Below are 25767 nucleotides of genomic sequence, written 5' to 3' on the forward strand. Positions count from 1 at the left end.
AATTTTTCCTCACAGCTAAATTTCTCCAGTCCAGACAACATCCTCTTAAATCTCCTCTGTACCCTCTCCAGTGCAATCACATCTTTCCTGTAATTTGGTGACCAGAACTGCACACAGTACGCTAGCTGCGGCCTAACTTGTGTTTTATACAGTTCAAGCATAACCTCCCTGCTCTGGTATTCTATGCCTCGGTTAATGAAGGCAAGTATTCCGTGTGCCTTCTTAACTACCTAATCTACCTGGCCTGCTACCTCAAGGATCTGTGGACATGACTTCAAGGTCCCTTTGTTCCTCTACACTTCTCAATGTCCTACCATTTAATGTGTATTCCCTTGCCTTGTTAGCCCTTCCCAAATGCATTACCTCACACTTCTCCAGATTGAATTCCATTTGCCACTGTTCTGACTGGTTCATTGATATCTTCCTGCAGTCTAGAAACATAGAAAACATAGAAAATAGGTGCAGGAGTAGGCCATTCGGCCCTTCTAGCCTGCACCGCCATTCAATGAGTTCATGGCTGAACATGCAACTTCAGTACCCCATTCCTGCTTTCTCACCATACCCCTTGATTCCCCTAATAGAAACGTCTACAGCAGTCTCCGCCAAGTTAGTTGCTTAAATCCAGTAGCAGGGCTTGAACCCACAGTCCTCTAAGTTACCAACTAAGACAATGCGACAACACTGGGCTGTAAACCTGCCTTTTATTTATAGTTACACACCATAAGTCCACCGTTTGTCAGAATTAACAAATTGAGATCCAATGCTGCCCCTTCCGTTCTTCCAGATCAAAACCATTGAGTACTGCAATGGGGATCGGGACAGTCCCGCCGTGACCACATCGTGATTTGATTCCTTTCAATGGAGCTCCATGGTAAATTCACCATCAGACGCCCTTGCCAGATTCCTGCCGCCCAGTGACTTGAATTGACAAAATGTCTCCCTTTCCTCGGACAACCCGAGAAGGGGAAAAAGCTTGTTCCTATGGCAACGCTTGACAATGCTGGTCAAAGCCACGATTCAAACCGCCCCCTTTGGCCTTGCACCATCCTCCCTTTTGTCGCTCCTGCCCTCCACACTATCACAGAACCTTCTCCATTGCTCTCTCCCCTTATCCCTGGCTCTGCACTCTTTAAAAACTATTGAACCTCTAAATTTTTCCAGTTCTGACGAAAGGTCACAGTCCGGAAACACTAACTCTGTTTCTCTCTCCACAGATGCTGCCTGACTGGCTGAGTGTTTACCAGCATTATTTGGTTTTGTCAGATTTCCAGCCTTTGCAGTATTTTGCCTGTGTGTTAGAACATAAGAAATAGGAGCAGGAGTTGGCCATTTGGCCCCTCGAGTCTGCCCCACCATTTAACAAGATCATGGCTGATCTGATCATGGGCTCAGTTCCACTTCCCTGCCCGCTCCCCATAACCCTTTACTCCCTTATCGCTCAAAAATCTATCTATCTCAATCTTAAATATATTCAATGACCCAGCCTCCACAGCTCTCTGGGGCAAAGAATTCCAAGATTTACAACCCTCTGGAAAGAAGAAATTCCTCCTCCTCTCCGTCTTAAATGGGTGACCCCTTATTCTGAAACTAAGCTCCCCTAGTTCTAGATTCCCCCACGAGAGGAAACATCCTCTCTGTATCTACCCTTTGGGTCTAAGTTGAAGCTGCCTGCTCATCCGGGACACAGTTACACAAGGCAAACCATGCCCCTGAAACTGCAGCACCAATAAAGATTGATATTGGAGACGTGTCGATACTTACATCGGTTGTGCTGAACGTAATTGACGGCGATGTTGGTGGGTACGAAGGAGGTGCCGTTATCCTTCTTCTTGTTGCGTTGTTCTGCCAGGAGCTGGGCTTTTGCCTCTTCAGTGCTGATAATGTTCTTTATTTTTGCACTGAGAATTGGAAAAAAAAAGTGCAGTCAATGGCAACATGAGGAATTTTTTTTCCCCCCCACAGTGAGTTATGAACTGGACAGGGCGGTGGAAGCAGATACAATTCATAACTTTCAAAAGGGAAGTGGATAAATACTTGAAGTGGAAACATTTGCAGGGCTATAGGGAAAGAGCTGGTAAATTGGACTGCTCTTTCAAAGGGCCGAAAGGCCTCCTGTGCTGCACTATGCTGATATAACTAGAATCAAACATCAATGATTCCTTGAAGGGACAGTGCAGGCAAGTGGAATTAAGGTCAAAGATCAGCCATGATCTTACTGAATGATGGAGCAGGCTCGAGGTGCCGTAGGGCTTGCTCCTGCTCCCATTTCTTGCGTTCTTATTATGCAATGATGCTGATGTCACTAGAAATAAACATCACTGGTTCCTTAAAGTCTTTTCTCTCTTGGAAATAGAAGACTTGAGGGTAATTCGATACAAGTATTTAAAGACTGAGGGGTTTGGTGAAAGTGGATTCAAAATCTTTTTCTCTCTGCAGAACACCGAATTCAAGATCAGGGGGCCACAATTCAAATTAAGCATGACAAAAGTGGATAATTCAGGCAAGAATTTTGCAGTCAAATGGCAATCAATGTATGGAACAGGCTATCTGTAAGGGTGGTAGAACAAGGAACTATGACTGGTTCAAAAAGGGACGGGACAGTTTCCTGTCAGCAACTAGAATTCAGGGTAAATAAGATTTAGAAATGCGCCACGGTGATCTTGTGGGTCAAGTAGGTGAACCAGTCATCTACGCCTGCCTGAAAACTGGGGATTTGTTGCTCTGTAACAAAGTGTACAAGGAGTCTCAAAAGGTCGAGTGGCAGGCTGTCGGAACTCCAGTACCAAAATGCACGGAGTCTGAATATTAAATTCAAAAAGTGAGTAATGACACCTGTGTCAGCCAGTGAGTTTGAGGCAGAACTTTCAGCAAACAGTCTATTTAAACAGAACTCACGACCAAAACTACAGAAGAGCGTCTTGATTATTTCTCCAGCACAGAGCAGTGAGTGGAGGATAGTTACATAATACAAATTGTGTGTAAAATCAATCCCAGTCACTGACAGCAGGCATGACTGATGGGGGAATTACCCAATCATCCCCATTCTGACCAGGACTTATGGTGTCACTGTATACAACCTGTAAATTTTCACATACATCACAGGATATGTTTATCATTACTGAAATTGCACCGTCTTTTTGCAACTTTCTGGATAAAGCCAGAGAAATTGAAAGCAAGAGAAATTGTAAAGTTTGCAATTATTGTTAGAAGAGAATAAGAATTAGGAGGCAGCCATTGGGCCCCTCAAGCCTGCTCCACCATTCAATAAGATCAAGGCTGATCTCTTACCTCAACTCCACTATCCCACCCTATCCCTTCATTCCCTTAGTGCCCAAGAATCTATCGATCTCAGCCTTGAATATAGAAACATAGAAAATAGGTGCAGTAGGCCATTCGGCCCTTCTAGCCTGCACCACCATTCAATGAGTTCATGGCTGAACATGCAACTTCAGTACCCCCTTCCTGCTTTCTCGCCATACCCCTTGATCCCCCTAGTAGTAAGGACTACATCTAACTCCTTTTTGAATATATTTAGTGAATTGGCCTCAACAACTTTCTGTGGTAGAGAATTCCACAGGTTCACCACTCTCTGGGTGAAGAAGTTTCTCCTCATCTCGGTCCTAAATGGCTTACCACTTATCCTTAGACTGTGACCCCTGGTTCTGGACTTCCCCAACATTGGGAACATACTTTCTGCATCTAACCTGTCTAAACCCATCAGAATTTTAAACATTTCTATGAGATCCCCTCTCATTCTTCTGAACTCCAGTGAATACAAGCCCAGTTGATCCAGTCTTTCTTGATATGTCAGTCCCGCAATCCCGGGAATCAGTTTGGTGAACTTTCGTTGCACTCCCTCAATAGCAAGAATGTCCTTCCTCAAGTTAGGAGACCAAAACTGTACACAATACTCCAGGTGTGGCCTCACCAAGGCCCTATACAACTGTAGCAACACCTCCCTTCCCCTGTACTCAAATCCCCTCGCTATGAATGCCAACGTGCCATTTGCTTTCTTAACCGCCTGCTGTACCTGCATGCCAACCTTCAATGACTGATGTACCATGACACCCAGGTCTCGTTGCACCTCCCCTTTTCCTAATCTGTCACCATTCAGATAATAGTCTGTCTCTCTGTTTTTACCACCAAAGTGGATAACCTCACATTTATCCACATTATACTTCATCTGCCATGCATTTGCCCACTCACCTAACCTATCCAAGTCACTTTGCAGCCTCATAGAATCCTCCTCGCAGCTCACACTGCCACCCAACTTAGTGTCATCCGCAAATTTGGAGATACTATATTTAATCCCATCGTTTAAATCATTAATGTACAATGTAAACAGCTGGGGCCCCAGCACAGAACCTTGCGGTACCCCACTAGCCACTGCCTGCCATTCTGAAAAGTACCCATTTACTCCTACTCTTTGCTTCCTGTCTGCCAACCAGTTCTCAATCCACGTCAGCACACTACCCCCAATCTCATGTGCTTTAACTTTGCACATTAATCTCTTGTGTGGGACCTTGTCGAAAGCCTTCTGAAAGTCCAAATACACCACATCAACTGGTTTCCCCTTGTCCACTCTACTGGAAACATCCTCAAAAAATTCCAGAAGATTTGTCAAGCATGATTTCCCTTTCACAAATCCATGCTGACTTGGACCTATCATGTCACCTCTTTCCAAATGCGCTGCTATGACATCCTTAATAATTGATTCCATCATTTTACCCACTACCGATGTCAGGCTGACCGGTCTATAGTTCCCTGTTTTCTCTCTTCCCTCCTTTTTTAAAAAGTGGGGTTACATTGGCTACCCTCCACTCCATAGGAACTGATCCAGAGTCTATGGAATGTTGGAAAATGACTGTCAATGCATCTGCTATTTCCAAGGCCACCTCCTTAAGTACTCTGGGATGCAGTCCATCAGGCCCTGGGGATTTATCGGCCTTCAATCCCATCAATTTCCCCAACACAATTTCCCGACTAATAAGGATTTCCCTCAGTTCCTCCTTCTCACTAGACCCTCTGACCCCTTTTATATCCGGAAGGTTGTTTGTGTCCTCCTTAGTGAATACCGAACCAAAGTACTTGTTCAATTGGTCTGCCATTTCTTTGTTCCCCGTTATGACTTCCCCTGAATCTGACTGCAGGGGACCTACGTTTGTCTTTACTAACCTTTTTCTCTTTGCATATCTATAGAAGCTTTTGCAGTCCGTCTTAATGTTCCCTGCAAGCTTCCTCTCGTACTCTATTTTCCCTGCCCTAATCAAACTCAACGACTGAGCATCCACAGCCCTCTAGGGTAGAGAATTCCAAAGATTCACAACCCTCTGAATGAAGAAATTTCTTCTCATCACAGCCTTAAATGGCCGATCCCTTATCCTGAGATATGACCCCTAGTTCTAGACTCCCCAGCCAGGAGAAACATCTACCCTGTCAAGCCCTCTAAAAATTTTCAATGAGATCACCTCCCATTCTTCTCAACTCCAGAGAATATAGGCCCACTCTACTCAATCTATGATTATTGTTGCTGGAAGGTGTCGGGCGATGGGATATAACAGCCCTCCAGATAAAGAGCACTGTGCGACTGGGAGCACCGTAACCGGATTTTTTCCAATGGTATAATCCTGCCTGTGCTTCAGTTTCTTCAAACGGCGTTAAACAGTTGAACTAAAAAATAAACGAAACACTTACTCAATGCCCAGATCCACCTCAGGAATGCCACTCAGCATCTGATTGGATAGCATTTCCTCTGTGCGTTTGGCGGATGAAACGTTGATGTTATCGGGCAGTTCGTAGAGTTGGTCCTCTGGGTTTTTGACCTTTGTCTTCAGCTCCTCGTTCTCCAGGATTCCCTTTCTCCTCTTCAGCTCCGTCTCGATGTACTTCATCCTGACACGGAACAAATGGTCACTCTCCAATACAGTGAGGAATGAGGGCGCTCATTAAACAGCGTAACAAGTCTCACAACAGGCCAAGAGCTTCCAAGTCCCTTCATGTCTTGTGTTACAACTGCTGCTGGGAAGCAAGGAGGAAATCAATTTCTCTCCCCCCCCCCCCCACCCCCACGGACATCCCATAAATAAAAAGACTAGCATTTCTATAGCGCCTTTCACGACCACCGGACGTCATAAAGCACTTTACAGCAAATTAAATAAATACTTTTGGAGTGTAGTCACTGTTGTAATGTGGGAAACGCAGCAGCCAATTTTCGCACAGCAAGCTCCCATAAACAGCAATGTGATGATGACCAGATAATCTTGAGGGATAAATATTGGCCAGGACACCGGGGATAACTCCCCTGCTCCTCTTTGAATTAGTGCCACGGGATCTTTTACAAACAGAAAGACTGCACTGGAGTGTCAGCCGAGATTTATGCGCTCAAGTTCCTGGAGTGGGACTTGAACCCACAACGTTTTAGCGAGTGTGCTACCCCACTGAGCTGCAACCGAGTATGGCAAGCAAGGTATCTGTCCCAAGTTATTTTTAATGCTACATAGGATGTCAAGGCTTTGGAGAGGGTGCAGAGGAGGTTTACTAGAATGGTACCAGAGATGACAGACTTCATAGAGACTACTTAGAGCACGGAAGGTTAAGAGAAAATTCAATAGAGGTGTTCAAAATTACAACGGTAACCACCTTTCAGATTTAAGATTATTGGCACAAGAACCAGAGGGGAGAGATGGGGAATTTTCTTTTTAAATGCAGCGAGTTGTGACCTGGAATGCTCTGCCTGAAAAGGCAGTGGAAGCAGTTTCAATAGTAACTTTCAGAAGGGAATTGGATAAATACTTGGAAAGAAAAATTTTAACAGGGGAAAGAGCAGGAGGAGTGGGAGTAATTGGATAGAGATGGTACAGGCACGATGGGCCGAATGGCCTATGATTTTTAACAAGAGTGATCCTTGGGCATTATTGTTCTAAATCATTTTTTTTGCTTCAATGTTTCACTCCTTTCCCAATCGTGTTTTGTAACAGTGGTTCTCGTTGCTGATGCTCAGTGGAAAAAGCTCCACACAGTTTAAAGAGCAGTGTAACATACAACCACTTTGAGTGCATTTGGCAATCAGATTTATTTCCCCACGTAGAGTGGGTATAGGTCAATTTTAATTTTGAATGACAATCAGATTGGAAAGTGCCCCGCCCCCTCCCCAGAACTTCTGCTCATTCAAACAAAAAGACACATTATAGAAGAGTCAAAGTTCACCAAAACACCTCAAATAGCCGAGTTTGACCAGTTACTTTTTTCCCGAAACAGATGAGCCTTGTACTAGAGAGGAATTTTATGCCAGAGGTGATCTCAGGTCAACAAAAAAGACTTGCATTTCTATAGCACCTTTCACAACCATCTGACATTTCAAAGTGCTTTCGAAACATAGAAAATAGGTGCAGGAGTAGGCCATTCGGCCCTTCTAGCCTGCACCGCCATTCAATGAGTTCATGGCTGAACATGCAACTTCAGTACCCCATTCCTGCTTTCTCACCATACCCCTTGATTCCCCTAGTAGTAAGGACTTCATCTAACTCCTTTTTGAATATATTTAGTGAATTGGCCTCAACAACTTTCTGTGATAGAGAATTCCACAGGTTATTACAGCCAATGAATTACTTTTGGAGTATAGTCCGTTGTAATGTGGGAAACGCAGCAGCCAATTTGCGCACAGGAAGCTCCCACAAACAGCAATGCGAGTATGACCAGATAAATTGTTTTTGTTATGTTGGTTAAATATTGGCCCAGGACACCAGGGAGAATTCCCGTGCTCTTCAAAATAGTGCCATGGGGAGGGGGCAGGCGAGGCCTCAGTTTAACGTCTCATCTGAAAGACGGCATCTCTGACTCCCTCAGAACTGCACTGGTCAGCCTAGATTTATGCGCTCAAGTCCCTGGACTGGGACTTGAACCTACAACCTCCTGACTCAGAAGCAACTGCTCACAGATAAGATTATCTGCCCGTCAGGTTTGTGGGCATAGCAGATCACTAGAATGGTGACCTGTCTCGTGAGACAATGCACGCAATTAAATCTGATAGCAAAACAAGGAGAAAACAGAAGCAGGTCATGCTCCCATTCCGAAGCAGTGCGACGCAAGGTCGAGACGTACATGTCAGCATCCTCGTCGCGCCGGTTTGTCTCCACGGAAAACGACGTGCCCAAGTTCAAGTCTGTTTCTTCCTCTTCGATCCTGCAAGAGAAAAAAAACACGTTCAATTCTTCAGTCAGCTTCTAGGGACAACAGGTTCAGACCCACGAGTGCGTTACCAACAACTTGTATTTATATAGCGCCTTTAACGTAGTGAAACGTCCCAAGGCGCTTCATGGGAGTATTGGGAGATAAAAAAATTTGACACCGAGCCTCACAAGTAGAAATTAGCGCAGGTGACCAAAAGCTTGGTCAAAGAGGTAGGTTTCAAGGAGCATTTTGGAGGAGGAAAAAGAGGTAGCGAGATGGCGAGGTTTTGGCAGGGAGTTCCAGAACTGGGGGCCCAAGGCAACAGAAGGGACAGCCACCAATGGTTGAGCGATTATAATCAGGGATGCTCAAGAGGGCAAAATTAGAGGAGCAGAGACATCTTGGGGGGATTGTGGGATTGGAGATTACAGAAATTGGGGGGGGGGGCGAGGCCATGGAGGGATTTGAAAATAAGGATGAGAATTATGAAATCAAGGCGTTGTTTAATCGGAAGCCAATGTAGGTCAGCGAGCACAGGGGTGATGGGAGTGGAACTTGGTGCGAGTTAGGACACGGGGCACCTCTAGTTTACGTAGAGTAGAATGTGGAAGGCCAGCCAGGAGTGCATTGGAATAGTCAAGTCGAGAGGTAACAAAAGGCATGGATGAGGGCTTGAGCAGTGGATATGCTGAAGCAAGGGCAGAGACGGGCGATGTTACGGAGTTGGAAATAGGCGGTCTTAGTGATGCTGTGGATATGTGGTCGAAAGCTCATTTCGGGGTCAGATAGGACACCGGGCTAATCATTATTCTGCCAGACCTGCTCGAGGGCTGCGGTGGCATGTCCGCACCTCAATAGCACAGGCGCAAGGATCGCAGGCATTTGATACGACACCAGGTGGAGGGAGAGAGGGCTGGGAAGTAGAGTTGCGACCAAGATCAGATCAGCCATTATCTTATTGAATGGCGGAGCAGGCTCGAGGGGCCAAATGGTCTACTCCTGCTCCTATTTATATGTTCTTATGAGAGTCACCCCCAAGTTATTCCCACCTACCTTACACCAGTTGATTTCAAAGTGGCACGGTGTGTGGGGTAGGGAGAAAAAAGAAGCCTGGTAACTTTCCCTGGTCTCTGGTTGGTGAAAGACAGAGGGAGGAGAATAGTTCAAGATATGTGCTTACATCTTTGTCTCAGATGTAATTCAAACATAAAACTTTTGAGCGCGCTATTCTATTCCTCCCCTCCCCCCGCCCCCACACACGTTTCCTTCTCCTATGGGCCATCAATAGACAAGAGAAAACAAAACGACATGTACTTTAATACCACAGAAACCATGGGAGTCCACCCTGGATTAAATGTCACAAAGTAGCTGTGTGACTGCCATTTTGTATTCTTGAAAGCTACAACAGACATTAATTCCGCTTTAAGTTGGGCCTGAAGGACAGGTCTTTCAAAAGGGCCGACACAGGCACAATGGGCCAAATGGCCTACTTCTGATTCTATGAAATAATAACATTAATCAAATGGCAGATTGTGTTACTTTTCTGATTCCCTACCTTTCCCGCTTTCTGTCCTTTATCAGCTTCATGTCGATCATACCGCCAGTAGTCAGTTTGAACGGGTCATCCTATGTGCAACAAAAAAATATGCTGAGAGTTTTTAAGTGGATTTCCAACCAAAAAAAAAATGTACATTTTTATATAGATATTTATATATATATATATATATATATATAACAACTCGACAAAGTGGACAAACAAAAACTCCCAGCTCAGGGTCACATTGTCCCAATCACACAGTGACTTAACAACCTGCATTTATACAGCACCGCTCATGTAGAATGTCATCTCGGTACTTTACAAGAGGGAGAAGACAATGGGTGGGAAACTACAGGCGTGGTTGAAGAATTATATTTTGAGTAGAGTCTGGAAGCAAGAGTTGGAAAAGGCAAAGTGGCTTTAAGAAACCCATCCACCACTTCTGTGCTTTTGCGCATTGAAAAGTCATCCACCTGCTCAATAGAAAAACTCAGGAGCAGCTGTTAAACTTTAGGCTTGCCCTTCGCCAGTTGTACAAGCAACTGAGTGTGACTTACAACTAGGGGGAAGAGCGATCGTGATTGAACCTCCCACTCAGCCACACAGGCCTAGCCAGTATCATTAGACTCAACCAGAATACATAATATGAGTGTTTCAAATTGCATAGGAACAGGAGGCCATTCAGCCCCTCGGGCCTGTTCTGCCATTCAATGAGATCATGGCTGATCTGCAATCTAACTCCATATACATGCCTGTAATGAATGTAATGACTCAAAAGACTGGTTACTGTAAACTGCCTCAGGTGTAAACCTGATCCAACATTATTTGCGCCCAAAAGTAACCCAGGTGACATGGTACCCGCATTTAAATACTAGTGACTGCGCACGCGCGTGCGTACAGCCCGATGACCTCAGATAGTGGCGCCCCCTGGTGTCTGGTGACCCCAAGCATAAATACATAACATCCCCTTTCAAGATCTTATCAGTCTTTTTACAAATTAAGACGGTCTGGGACTTTCCACTCATGCGTTGATCGTCTCAGTTCAACTTCAGTTCTCGGCGAGCGTTTTGAGTCAGTTGTGACTGAAGGCTGAGTAACCGATCTGAAGGGAGTGGTAATGACCACATCAGGGACTGGAGGTCCAGTTTCAATAATGACAGCAAAGTCCTCTGATGAATGAACACTGGTTGGTTGGTCACTGACTGCATCTTCCTCAAACGGTTCCAGTTTATCCGTGTGCCACAGTTTTATCTGATCAACATGTTTCCTGCATGTTTGCCCATTCTTGAGCACGACAATAAACACTCTGTTACCCTCCTTGGCTGTAACAGTACTGGTGATCCACTTTGGACCTTGACCATAGTTCAGTAAATAAACATCACGTAACACAGCAGCATGATCATGATACCCTTACTGACTTTGACGTCTGTTTTCAACACAATCATTCAAATTGGTCTTGAGACTTCTCTTCATCAGTAACTCAGCAGGGGAGACCCCAGTCAGCGTATGAAGTCTGGTCCTGTAACTGAGCAGTATACAGGACAAGCGAGTCTGCAGTGAACCCCGAGTTACACGTTTCATACTCTGCTTGATCGTTTGAACAGCACGCTCTGCTTGACCATTAGAAGCAGGTTTGAATGGGGCTGACCTCACATGTTTAATACCATTGAATTTCATGAACTCCTGAAACTCCAGACTTGTGAAGCAAGATCCATTGTCGCTCACAACAATGTTAGGCAAACATGACATGCAGGCTCTCAATAGTAGCAGTAGACGTACTGGATGACATAATACACTATCCACTTTGAATATGCATCCACCACAACAAAAAACATCTTTCCCAGGAAAGGGCCTGCAAAAATCAATGTGGATCCTCGACCATGGTTTGGATGGCCACGACCAAAGACTCAGCGGAGATTCCGATGGTATTTTACTTAGCTGCTTGCAAGTATTGCACTGATGCACACATGATTCCAGATCAGAGTCAATTCCAGGCCACCATACATGACAATACCAGGATGAGTATTGTCTCTGCCTTTCTTAGGCATAACAACACAATTACTCCACAGTAAACAATCTGACTGAATGGACAGTTCATCTTTGCGACGGTTGTAAGGTTTGGTCTCATCACACATTTCCATAGGTACTGCAGACCAATCACCACTGAGGACAACGTTTCACAACCGATAAAGTAGGGTCATAGCTGGTCCAGATCCTAACTTGTTGAGCAGCGACAGGTGTTCCTTCACTCTCAAAAGCATCCATCACTAACAGTAGATCTGCAGGTTGAGGAGTCTCCACCTCAGATGTGGGCAACGGCAGACTACTCAGTGCATCAGCACAATTCTCAGTGCCAGGTCTATGACGAATAACAATCATAGGCAGACAATGTCAACACCCACCTCTGGATACGGGACGATGCATTGGTACTAAATCCCTTTGTTTTCCAAAAACAATGAAATGAGTGGCGTGTGATCGGTTTCGAGTTCAAAACAAAGACCAAAGCAGGTACTGATGCATCTTTTTGGACCCCACACACACAGGCCAAAGCTTTTTCTACCATGCTGTAAGCTCTTTCCGCCTTTGATAAACTTCTCAAAGCATACGCAACAGGTTGTAGCTTATCCGACTCATTTGTTTGTTGGAGTACACAGCCAACCCCATATGATGAAGCATCACAGGCCAATACAAGACACTTACACGGATCATAATGAACAAGCAACTTGTTTGAACAGTGCAGATTCTTAGCTTTCTCAAAGGCTCTATCGAGACACACCCCAGACCCAGTTATTGCCTTTTCTCAGTAGCATGTGCAGTGGCTCTAACAAAGTGCTCAATCTGGGTAAGAAATGACCAAAGTAGTTGAGTAGCCCAAGGAAATGAACGCAGCTCCGTCACATTCTCAGGCCTGGGTGCATTTTGATGGCCTTGGTTTTTGAATCAGTAGGCCTGATGCCATCAGCAGCAATCTTCCTCCCCAGGAATTCAACTTCAGGTGCCATGAAGACATACTTCGAATGTTTCAGCCAGAGTCCCACTTTGTCCAGACGATGTAGGACTTCAAGATTGTTTAGATGTTCAGTAGTGTCGCGACCTGTGACCAGAATGTCATCTTGAAACACGACAGTTCTAGGAACGGACTTCAGTAGACTCTCCATATTCCTCTGAAATATGGCTGCAGCCGAATGAATTCCAAAAGGTCACCTGTTGTAGACAAACAGTCCTTTATGGGTGTTGATGCAGGTGAGTTTCTTCGAAGTTTCGACAAGCTCCTGTGTCATATCGGCCGACGTCAGATCCAGTTTAGTGAACAACTTTCCATCAGCTTGCATGGCGAACAGGTCATCACATTTGGTAACGGGTACTGATCCTGTTTCGAAAATCGGTTAATCGTAACCTTGTAGTCTCCACAAATCCTGACAGTGCCATCACTCATCACTCTTCAACACAGGAACAATAGAACTGGCCCACTCGTTAAACTTGACCGATGATATGACCCCTTCACGTTGGCGTCTGTCAAGCTCAATTTCAACCTTCTCCCTCATCATGTAGGGAACAGACCAAGCCTAATGATAGACAGGCCTTGCATCAGAATCCAGGTGAATCTGCACTTTGGCTCCAGTAAAATTACCAATGCCCGGTTCAAAAAAAAAGGAAATTTCTTCAATACTTGAGCACACCAAGTGTCATCCACCGATGACAACGCTTCGATATCATTCCAATTCCACTTGATTTTCTCGAGCCAATTCCTGCCAAACAGCGTTGGACCATTACCTGGGATGATCCATAACGGTAGATCATGAACCACACCATCATATGACACCTTGACTACTGCACTGCCAATCACCGGTATGAGTTCCTTAGTACGCAACTTGGCATTGACTGGACTCAGCTTAGACTTCACAGCCTCAGTGTCCCACAGCTTGTCGAATGTCCTTTGGCTCATTATCAACTGACTCGCACCTGTGTCCAGCTCCATTGATACAGGCACGCCATTCAGCTTCACATTAATGATTATCAGCTGGCTCCTTCCCAAGAATGAATACAGACCATACACTTCCTCCTCGGGTTGTGTCTCCGGGCCAGCACTGGATTGGTCATCATCAGCAATGTGATGAGTGCAGCACGCTTGCTCAGTTGTAGGCACATTCTCTGACGAGGTCCCACTTTCAAATAGCCATTACAGGAGCACTGTTTAAATCGACACTGATGAGGCCGATGATTGCCCCCACAATGCCAACAGGGTGAATCGAATTCGTACCAGTTGGCGGACTTTGAGCAGCTACAGGTTTCACATAAGCAGTCGTGTAGGCCCTGCCATAAGCAGCTCTGCCAGACGACAACATAATCTTGTTTACAGTACTTGCCGTGGAGCTCCGACTCTTCGATGATATCTGCCTCAAATTATCATCAGTCGTCATGCATGCCTGGGCAGTTGCGATGGCCTTGCTCAAATCCAACTTCTCTTCGGCCAATAACTTCCGAAGAATCACATCGTGGATGATGCCTATCACGAAGAAATCTCGCAGCATGTCCTCCAACATGTTCCCAAACTCAGCAAAATGTCACAGGTTGGCAACGAATCCCAACACATCCTGGCACTCAGCACGAACATGCGTGTCGAAGCGATAGCGTGAGATGATGATCCCCTCTTTTGGTATAAGATGGTCACGCACCAAAGCACACAAATCCCCATATTCTTTGTCTGTTGGACGTAAAGGCGAGAGAAGATTCTTCATGAGGCCATAAATTTTTGGATCACAAACAGTAAGGAAAACCGCCCTACGCCGAACTGCGTCAGCATCTCCCTCCATTTTGTTGGCCACAAAATACTGATCCAGGCGGCCGATAAAATCCACCCAATCCTCGCCATCCACGAATCTCTCCAGAATTCCAACAGTGCCCATTGTACATGCGAAGGTTCTTAAGTTACCTCTTCGCCAAATGTAATGAATATAATGACTCACAAGACTTGTTACTGTAAACTGCCTCAGGTGTAAACCTGATCCAACTTTATTCGCGCCCAAAAGTAACCCACGTGACATGGTACCTGCGCTTATATACCAGTGACCGCACATGCGCGCGCACAGCCTGATGACCTCCGACAGTGGCGCCCCCTGGTATCTGGTGACCCCAAGCATAAATACATGACACCACCTTTGGCCCATATCCCTTAATACCTTTGACAAAAAGCTATCAATCTCAGATTTAAAATTAGTTGATCTAGCATCAATTGCCGTTTGCAGAAGACAGTGCCAAACTTCTACGGTGGAAACAGATTCAATAGTAACTTTCAAAAGGGAATTGGATATATACTTGAAAGATCTGTACTGCTATTGGGAAAGAGCTGGAAAATGGGACTAATTTATTAATTAAATAAATCTGGAATTAAAAAGCTAGTATCGCTAATGGTGACTATGAAAACGGACGTGAAAACCCACCTGGTTCACTAATGTCCTTTGGGGAAGGAAAACTGCCGTCCTTACCCAGTCTGGCTTATGTGTGACTCCAGACCCACAGCAATGCGGTTGACTCTTAACTGCCCCTCTGAAATTGCCTGGCAAGCCACTCAGTTGTTAAGGCGGCGGCTCAATTGTCAATAAATGCTGGCTTTGCCAGCGACGCCCACATCCTGTGAATGAATCTTTAAAAATTGGATAACTTTCAAAGAGCCGACTTGAGCACGATGGGCCGAATGGATTCCTTCTGTGCTGTATGATTCTGTGATAATACACAGCAAGCACTGTGGTACAGCCCCTTTGACAGTAATGACTAGACCATTAGTCATCTGTGGGGCTTGTGAATTAGGTTCGGAACATACAACAAACTCTCATAATTAGCTGCACTGAAATTGATAGATTGTGACATGTCACAACTTACCACAGTTAGTGTTTCTTCCGGAACTTGTTCCCCAACCAGCAGGGCAGCAGCACTGTAACAAGCAACAGAAAGAGAAGTGACTAAAGGCAATTGACCCCTCTACAATGGCCATTTTGGTTACAGTCCCTGCTTGGTGCTTTCTTCTGATGGCACCGGAGACTGGAAACTCACTGTCCAGAGTTAGCGTCACTGGTTCTTTTAAATCTTGCTTTCGGAATGACCAATATGAAGCTCCATTTCATTGTCTTATGAAGAAAGGTTGAGCAGGTTGAGCCTATACCATCCACAGCAAGCTCCCACAAACAGCAATGTGATAATGACCAGATAATCTGTTTTTTTAAATAATGTTGTTCGAGGGATAAATATTGGCCCAGGACACCGTGGATAACTCCCCTGCTATTCTTCAAAAAAATAGTGTCATGGGATCTTTTACGTCCACTTGAGGGAGCAGATGGGGCCTCGGTTTAACGTCTCATCCGAAAGATGGCACCTCCCAACAATGCAGCGCTCCCTCAGCACTGTACTGGGAGTATCGGCCTAGATTTATGTGCTCAAGTTCCTGGAGTGGGACTTGAACCCACACACTTCTGACTCAGAGGCGAGTGAGTGCTACCCACTGAGCCACAGCTGACACTTAATATAAATATACTATAAATAAGATGTGTTTAATTTCAATGTAACTTTGTTTAGAAATTTGAAAAACATTTAGAGACATAACTTTAAACAAGATCCCGCATTGGAACAAAGTCAACCTCGGAACTTTAGAAAAAATGTAACTCTCTAATTATCACAAAACATCATAAAATAAACACAAGATGTGGAGCAGGATAGACAGGAGCTACCTTCCACTTTGATGAAAGAGCAGGTGGCAGAGTGGATTATAAATCCTCTCTACTCCCTGGCATGGCCTGGGGGCTTAAGGTGGAGAGGCAGAGGTTTAGGGAGGGAATTCCAGAGCTTGGGGCCCAGGCAGATGAAGGCACAGCCGATAATGGTGGGGATACCTCACATGTTCTTCTTCGAAATAGTGCCATGGGATCTTTTACGTCCACCTGAGGGGGCAGACGGGGCCTCGGTTTAACGTCACATCCGAAAGATGGCACCTCCAACAGTGCAGCACTCCCTCAGCACTGCACTGGGAGTGTCAGCCTGGATATTTATGTGCTCAAGTCCCTGGAGTGGGACTTGAACCCACAACCTTCTGACTCAGAGGCGAGGGTGCTACCCACTGAGCTGTGGCTGACACTTATCCCTGTCCAGCACCTTTGTCACACCCTCAAAGAAAACTAGGAAGTTAGACTGGCAAGACCTCCCCTTCATGAACCCATATTGATTATCTTTGATGATTTTACTTCTATCCAGATGTTCCATGAGCATATCTTTAACAAGGGTTTCAATAGCTTTACCCACAATGGACATAAGTCACTGGTTTGTAGTTTCCTGGATGACTTTTTAAACTTTTTTTTTTGAATAGAAATAACATCTGCCTTTCTCCAGTCCCCAGGCAGCTCTCCAGTGTTCAGTAACTTCTGGCACTTTTGCATTAGCTGTCATTCCCACATCTGACCAATGTTCCCTGTAAGCTGTGTGGCCGCTCAGTGCTCCAGGCACCCTGCACAGCCAGGCTTTTCAATGAGAAAAACCGCGCTATTCTGAATGGCCCCTGCCAAACAAAATTACAGGGAACATTGCATCCCACCTCTTTCCAGTAACCCCATTCCATACCGAGGTTATCTTAATATAACTGGAAAACTTATCCTCATTTCTCTTGCCATATTCAAATCGCAATTTTTCTTTGATGCTTTGATGTCATTTTTTTTTTAAAAAAACACTCGACAACCTGCGTTTATATAGCGCCTTTAACATAGTAAAACGCCCGAGGTGCTTCACAGGGACGTTATCAGTCAAAATTTGACATCATAGAAACATAGAAAATAGGAGCAGTGGTAGGCCATTCGGCCCTTCGAGTCTGCACCACCATTCAATATGATCATGGCTAATCCTCTATCAACATCATATTCTCCCCATACCTCTTGATGCCTTTTGTTTCTAGAAATCTATCTCCCTCTTCAATATATTCAGTGACTTGGCCTCCATGCCCTTCTGTGGTAGAGAATTCCACAGGTTCACCATCCTCTGAGTGAAAACATTTCTCCTCATCTTGGTCTTAAATTTCCTACCCCGTATCCTGAGACTGTGACCCCTTGTTCTAGACTTCCCATCAAGCCACCTGAGGAGATATTAGGACAGGTCAATGAGGTTAAGTTTTAAGGAGCGTACTGAAGGAGGAGAACGAGGCAAACACTCCAGGTATGCCTTTTTGTATTGAATCCATCTTAATTCTATACCATTTTCTTTCAATGGCCTCAATTGCTTTTTCTCCCTTCTTTAAGCGCTGCTTGGTAGCCTCATTCCTGGGAAGGTGGGGGGGGGGGCGCGGGGAGATTGTCCTATGAGGTGAGATTGAGCAGACTGGGCCTATATTCTCTCGAGTTTAGAAAAGTAAGAGGTGATCTCATTGAAACATACAAAATTCTTACAGGGCTTGACAGGGTAGATGCAGGGAGGATGTTTCCTCTGGCTGGGGAGTTTAGAACCAGGGGTGACAGTCTCAGAATACGGGGTTGGCCATTTAGGACTGCAATGAGGAGAAACTTCTTCACTCAGAGGGTGGTGAATCTTTGGAATTCTCTACCCCAGAGGTCTGTGGAGGCTCAGTCTTTGAGAATATTCAGATAGATCGATAGATTTTTGGATATTCAGGGAATCAAGGGGATATGGGGATAGTGCGGGAAAGTGGAGCTGAGGTAGATCAGCCGTGATCTCACCGAATGGCGGAGCAGGCTCGAAGGGCTGAATAGACACTCCTGCTCCTAATTCTTACGTTATGTTAACCAGGAAGGAGTGCTGTTAAGCTTGGTACCTCTGCTCATGAATACACACTGGCCCTTTGCATTCAGAATCATCTTCTTGAAGGAACTACACAGTTCCTCCTCTCTCCCAGCCATATTCAAACCTTGCATGCCCACTCCGACAAGACTTCTCAAACATTTAACATTGGTCCTCTTAAAATGCAGCCATTTTGTTTTGGGTTTCAGGAACCTCTCCAATTCTTGCTATGTCAAACATGATCACCTTGTGCTCACTGGTGCTTCAAACCTCTCCCACCTTCAGTACCAAGAAAAGCAGTAAAGCAACATCCTGACGTGGCTCCTTTGAAAGGTGTGTTTTTCTCCCAGCCCCACATAAAAGACTTTGTTTCGCAGAAGCTCTGAGCTGCAACAATCTGTCACGTGCACGTTGTGTGTACTATTAACCTGTTACTTTGACGTGATGTTCCACGATGGGTACAGACTGTGCCCATTTTATGCCACATGAGTTGCACCTACCTCACTCCATTTTGTCTTCTCCTCATACTCTGAATTTCTTTCAGCTCATCTACTTTTGACCTTTGGAAACGGAGAAAGTTTACCATTGGTGAATTGGAAAAATGTTTTCTTATACACCCAATCAAGAACTTTACAAAAAAAATGGAAAGACTTGCATTTCAATAGCGCCTTTCAAGACGTCCCAAAGTGCTTTACAGCCAATGAAGTACTTTTGGAGTGTAATCACTGTTGTAATGTGGGATTCGAGCCAGGGTATCCCTGGAGATGGAGCACGCGATGTCCACCGGCCTTCCGCGAGAGATGGGCGCAGGAGGGACTGGAGTGTATCATCATCCCCCCCGGCAACCAAATTTTAATTTGATCCTTTAATGTTAAAAGTTTAATTTGTTGGTTCTAATGCCCCCTTTAATAAGGGGGCAAAAAGGGGGCACTTGATTTATTGCTTTACAAAAATAGTTGTAATGTGGGAAATGTGGCCGCCAATTTGCGTACAGCAATGTGATAATGACCAGATAATTTTTTTTTTGTAATGTTGATTGAGGGATAAATATTGGCCCAGGACACCGGGGATAACTCCTCTGCTCTTCTTCAAAATAGTGGGATCTTTTACGTCCACCTGAGAAAGCAGATGAGGCCTCAGTTTAATGTCTCATCCGAAAGACGGCACCTCCAACAGTGCAGCACTCCCTCAGTATTGCGCTGGAGTGTCAGCCTGGATCATTTTGTACTGTACTTACAAAATGTGAATAAAAAATATTTATTCTGTTTGTATGCCCAACAACAGATTGCCAGACTGAAGGTTTCATGTCACTGAGTTGAATTTGGGAGATCAGATAAGGTAGAGATGAGAGAGGAAAAATAAAATAACTGTTGGTTGGTATAACCTGGTTTGTTTTTATGTTCTCGCAGCCAATTAATTACAACTCTTTTGTAGAAAACAAATGTGAACAGTTAAATCAAGTGCCCCCTGGGACACTCCAAACACTTATCAAGGCTCTTTTTTTTTTGGGGGGGGGGGGGGGGGGTTTGTGGGGTTTTTTTTGTTTTTTTGGGGGCACTAAAAGCATAAATTTTTACAAGTGCCCCCTATAAAAGGGGAGGGGAACACTGCCAATTAATTACAATGCAGCAGAGAGAGTATCACCTGGCCACTCTGACTAGCTGACTGACGGGGGCTAGATTCATTTGTAGTCGGACTATGGTGCATCTGTACATAATACGAAAACAAAATCTTCATAATATCAAGTGTGACCACTATAGGGCACTGCAATTGTGTTTCTAGACAGTTTATAAACAATCACTGCCTAATGCTGCTGCACTTATAGGAGCAGTCCTGTCTCACCTGGCCCTAAATTAGGAGTGTCCAATAAAAACACTTAATCCACATCTACTTCCGAAATCATTTTAATTTTAAACTAGGATAGTGTAATTTGGGGCAAGTGTTAATGCTGGTACAGACCTACCATGTTTCGAGAATTTGAATTCAGTTCACTAATGTCCTATAGGGAAACAAACCTGCTGTCATACATGGTCAGGCCTCTGTGTGACTCTGGTCCCACACCAACATGGCTGACTTGTAAGTGCTCACTGAAGCGTGGCCCAGTGAGCCACTCAGTTGGCAACTACGGACGAGCGATAAATATCAGCCTTGCCAGGGAAGGCCACAATGAATTAATCATTTTAAAATTTTGACAACCAACCTGGGAGAAGGGTGGTGAATAAAATGTTAATAAGGAGCGGATACACGTCCTCATGTACGTTATAAGATACAATTGTGGTTGAGCATAAAACAATGGGCAGAACTGTCAACATTGAGGAAATCTTGAAGCAGAAAAGAGGCTGACTATTCCAATCCTCACACAGGCTGAAGGACATTTTATATAGCACCTTTCACGACCACCGGACGTCTCAAAGTGTTCTACAGCCAATGAAGTACTTTTGGAGTGTAGTCACTCTTGTAATGTAGGAAATGCAGCAGCCAATTTGCGCACAAGCAAGTTCCCACAAACAGCAATGTGATAATGACCGGAAAATGTGTTTTTAGTGATGTTGATTGAGGGATAAATATTGGGCAGGACACCGGGGAGAACGCTCCTGTTCTTCTTCAAAATAGTGCCGTGAGATCATTTTTACGCCCACCTGAGGGGGCAGACGGGGCCTCGGTCTAACGTAATCTTCGAACGTCAGCACCTCTGAGTGCAGTGCTCCCTCTGCACTGCGCTGGGGCGTCAGCTTTTAGTGCTCAAGTCCCTGGAGTGAGGACTTGAGCCCACAACCTCCTGACACAGAGGCCACTGAGCCACAGCTGAAGACAGAGAAAGAAAGACTTGCATTTATATAGCGCCTTTCACGAACACTGGACATCCCAAAGCGCTTTACAGCCGATGTTTGACAAATTTGCTAGAATTCTTTGAGGATGTAACGAACAGGGTGGATAAAGGGGAACCAGTGGATGTGGTGTATTTGGTCTTCCAGAAGGCATTTGACAAGGTGCCACATAAAATGTTACTGCACAAGATAAAAGTTCACAGGGTTGGGGGGGTAATAGAAACATAGAAAATAGGTGCAGGAGTAGGCCATTCGGCCCTTCGAGCCTGCACCGCCATTCAACAAGATCATGGCTGATCACCCAACCCAGCACCTCCCCCCCACACCCCCCGATCCCCCCAGCCGCAAGGACCACATCCAACTCCCTCCCAAACACATCCAATGAACTGGCATCAACAACTCTCCGCGGCAGGGAACCCCACAGGCCAACAACTCCCCGAGTGAAGAAGTCTCTCCCAATCCCAGCCCCAAACAGCCCACCCCCCCATCCCAAGAGCGTGCCCCCCGCCCCCCCCCCCCCCCCCGGCTCCGGACCCACCCAACACCGGGAACACTCTCCCTGCACCCAATCCTTCCCAAATGCCGAACACCCCCAGATGTCGACCCCCAGCCCTGGCCACCCCGGAGCCACGCCCCCGCGACGCCAACCACACCACATCCACCAACCGCCATCTGCGCAGTCAACCCGTCCACCCCACTCCGAACACTCCCCGCACCGAGGCACAGAGCCCCCAGGCCTGCTCCTCCAACACACTTCGCCCCCCAGACCTCTGCTGCAATGTGGCCCCTCCTGTCCCCCGCCCTGGGTCCCCTCATCTTCCCTCTGCCTCTCCGCACAGGCTCCCATCTTGGGGGCGGTAACCTTCTGGGGCAGGGAATTTTAGCCCCCAGCGTGGAAGTCCTGCTCCCGCCGCAGAATTGGCCTCACCACTCCTCAATGGAAGCGGAGTGCAATTTCCCACACTCCACTTCCTTTGGGGGCAGTTACCGGGGCACGACTGGATGCTCCTGTGACAGTGGGAACGGGTGCTCTCCACTCTCCCGTCCTGTGACAGTGGGAACGGGTGCTCTCCACTCTCCCGTTCTGTGACAGTGGGAACTGGTGCTCTCCACTCTCCCGTCCTGTGACAGTGGGAACTGGTGCTCTCCACTCTCCCGTTCTGTGACAGTGGGAACTGGTGCTCTCCACTCTCCCGTCCTGTGACAGTGGGAACCGGTGCTCTCCACTCTCCCGTCCTGTGACAGTGGGAACTGGTGCTCTCCACTCTCCCGTCCTGTGACAGTTGGAACTGGTGCTCTCCACTCTCTCTCCTGTGACAGTCGGAACTGGTGCTCTCCACTCTCTGAATCTCAGTCCTAAATGGCCTGCCCCTGATCCTAAGACTGTGTCCCCTGGTTCTGGAGTTCCCCAACATCGGGAACATTCTTCCCGCATCTAACCTGTCCAATCCCCTCAGAATTTTATATGTTTCTATGAGATCCCCTCTCATCCTTCTAAACTCCAGTGTATAAAGGCCCAGTTGCTCCAGTCTCTCCTCATATATGTTAGTCCTGCCATCCCTGGAATCAGTCGGGTGAACCTTCGCTGCACTCCCTCAATAGCAAGAACGTCCTTCCTCAGTTTGGGAGACCAAAACTGAACACAATATTCCAGGTGGGGCCTCACCAAGGCCCTGTACAACTGCAGTAAGACTTCCCTGCTCCTATACTCAAATCCCCTTGCTATGAAGGCCAACATACTATTTGCCTTCTTCACCGCCTGCTGTACTTGCATACCAACTTTCAAGGACTGATGAACCATGACACCCAGGTCCCGCTACACCTCCCTTTTTCCTAATCTGCCGCCATTCAGATAATATTCTGCCTTCGTGTTTTTGCCCCCAAAGTGGATAACCTCACATTTATCCACATTAGACTGCATCTGCCATGTATTTGCCCATTTGCCTAAATATATTAGCATGATAGAGGATTGGCTAATGAACAGAAAATAGTGGGTAGGGATAAATGGTTCATTCCCGGGTTGGCAATCAGTAACCAGTGGGGTGCCGCAAGGATTAGTGCTGGGACTCAACTATATACAATCTATAGTAACGACTTGGAGGAAGGGACAGAGTGTAACATTGCCAAGTTTGCCGACGATACAAAGATGGGAGGAAAAGCAATGTGTGAGGAGGACACAAAAAATCTGCAAAAGGACATAAACAGGCTACGTGAGTGGACAAAAATTTGGCAGATGGAATATAATGTTGGAAAGTGTGAGGTCATGCACTTTGGCAGAAAAAAAATCAAAGAGCAAGTTATTATTTAAATGGAGAAAGATTGCAAAGTGCTGAAGTACAGCAGGACCTGGGGTTACTTGTGCATGAAACACAAAAGGTTAGTATGCAGGTACAGCAAGTGATCAGGAAGGCCAATGGAATCTTGGCCTTTATTGCAAAGGAGATGGAGTATAAAAGCAGGGAAGTCTTGCTACAGCTATTTAAGGTATTGGGTGAGGCCACACCGGGAATACTGCGAGCAGTTTTGGTTTCCATATTTATGAAAGAATATACTTACTTTGGAGGCAGTTCAGAGAAGGTTCACTAGGTTGATTCTGGGGATGAGGGGGTTGACTTATGAGGAAAGGTTGAGTAGGTTGGGCCTCTACTCATTGGAATTCAGAAGAATAAGAGGTGATCTTATCGAAACGTATAAGATTATGAGGGGGCTTGACAGGGCGGATGCAGAGAGGATGTTTCCACTGATGGGGGAGACTAGAACTAGAGGGCATGATCTTAGAATAAGGGGCCACCCATTTAAATGAGATGAGGAGAAATTTCTTCTCTGAGGGTTGTGGATCTGTGGAATTCCCTACCTCAGAGCAGTGGTAGCTGGGATGTTGAATAAATTTAAGTCAGAAATAGACAGTTTCTTAAACGATAAGGGAATAAGGGGTTATGGAGAGCGGGCAGGGAAGTGGACCCGTGTCCATAATCGGATCAGCCACGATCATATTAAATGGCGGAGAAGGTTCGAAGGGCCGTATGGCCTACTCCTGCTCCCATTTCTTACGTTCTTATGAACTATTTTTGGAGTGTGATCACTGTCGTAACGCCAGTCGTCTTGGTTAATCCTCGCCACTGGACCAAGACCGAGCTCAGTCAAGCCCGTGTGGTGGCTGATGTGCAACGGCCACCACATGTTTTTTTTTAAATCCACGCACCGGCATCTTCCACCCTTCAAGATGTAGGTCAGGACCTGGAATATCAGGTCCTTCATTGAAACACCTGTGAACTCATCCCTTTTCGGCGCGGAAGCAAGTCATCCTCGATACGATGGTGGATGCAGTCTGAACCAAAAATGGTAAAAAGGGGTTTAATTCAGAGGCTCCTTGGAAACGTTGAGAGTGGAGACAAAGCCCTCATGTACCCGAGCTGGGCAAGTAAGACAAATAACGAATATTGGAACAATAATTACTCAGAAATTGTTTTTTTTTTCGATCCAAACCGAGTGTCTCAGGAGTAGGGGAAGCAGATGTTATATAATGATCAGAACTGCCGGCCTGGCAGCCCCAATATTGATCTGACCGAGTGTTTCCTGAGCCCGGAGGCCGGAGGCCTCGGCACTCACCTGACCTCCACCACCCGCTGCTCGTCCTCCTCGTCCGACTCCTCCTCTCTCCTCCTCCGGTAGCTTTTCCCCGCCGGCATTCCCGGGTCGCGCCTTCTCTCCGAGCACAATTATTATTCTTTTTTTTAAAAAAAATAAATAAATCGGCAGAAGTCTCTTTCTTTCTTTCTTTCTTTCTTTCTTTCTCACTGCGCACTTTACAGCACCGGACGGACGCTAGGTGACATCCGGTCTGTCCCACTACCTTCCGGCAGCTGTTGGACTACATTGCCCACAGTGCACCAGGGAGGGGCCGCTGATCACGTGACCCACTCCCCGTTTACACAATGGAACCAAGCTTTCCCAGTTAAAGGGGCACAACAACTAGAAACTGCAAACTAATTCAAAAAAAATTAAGAAAACCTAACAAATCAAATCAAAATTTGGTTTCCGGGGCGGGGACGATTCACTCCAATCCCACCGGTTGCAGAAGTGGAGTTTACATAAAGGAAACACTTGCATTTATATAGCGCCTTTCGCAACCTCAGGATGTCCCAATGCACTTTACAGCCAATGAAGTACTTTTTAAAAGTGTTGTTTGGAAACCATCTACAAGATGCACTACAGCAACTCGCCAAGGCTTCTTCGGCAACGCCTCCCAAACCCGCAAACTCTCCCGCGCCTAGAAGGACAAGGGCAGCAGGCGCATGGGAACACTACCACCTCCAAGTTCCCCTCCGAGGCACACACCATCCTGACTGGGAAATATAACGACTGTTCTTTCATCATCGCTGGGTTAAAATCCTGGGGCTCCCTCTCTAACAGCACTGTGGGAGCATCTTCACCGCACGGACTGCAGTGGTTCAAGAAGGTGGC

The 25767-nt window shown here is 46.0% G+C and overlaps 1 protein-coding gene across 2 annotated transcripts in view; it reads right to left on the reverse strand.

The window, feature by feature from the left end:
• The window catches only part of c20h9orf78 (chromosome 20 C9orf78 homolog), a 35292-nt gene extending 10137 nt beyond the window's left edge, over positions 1-25155 (reverse strand). Inside the window, exons 1-7 of one of the 2 annotated variants that reach the window (XM_070863353.1) lie at positions 24913-25155; positions 18976-19035; positions 15587-15638; positions 9725-9795; positions 8101-8181; positions 5695-5892; positions 1762-1898 (exon numbers count right to left, since the gene is read on the reverse strand). In XM_070863353.1, the coding sequence (XP_070719454.1) occupies positions 1762-1898; positions 5695-5892; positions 8101-8181; positions 9725-9795; positions 15587-15638; positions 18976-19035; positions 24913-24992 (679 nt within the window). In that variant the 5' untranslated portion in view covers positions 24993-25155. The remainder of the gene's footprint in view (positions 1-1761; positions 1899-5694; positions 5893-8100; positions 8182-9724; positions 9796-15586; positions 15639-18975; positions 19036-24912) is intronic. The other variant, XM_070863354.1, reaches the window with a different exon arrangement.
• Between the last annotated feature and the right edge of the window lie 612 nt (positions 25156-25767).

The sequence above is a fragment of the Pristiophorus japonicus genome, chromosome 20 (assembly GCF_044704955.1).
Source record: "Pristiophorus japonicus isolate sPriJap1 chromosome 20, sPriJap1.hap1, whole genome shotgun sequence".
NCBI lineage: Eukaryota > Metazoa > Chordata > Chondrichthyes > Pristiophoridae > Pristiophorus > Pristiophorus japonicus.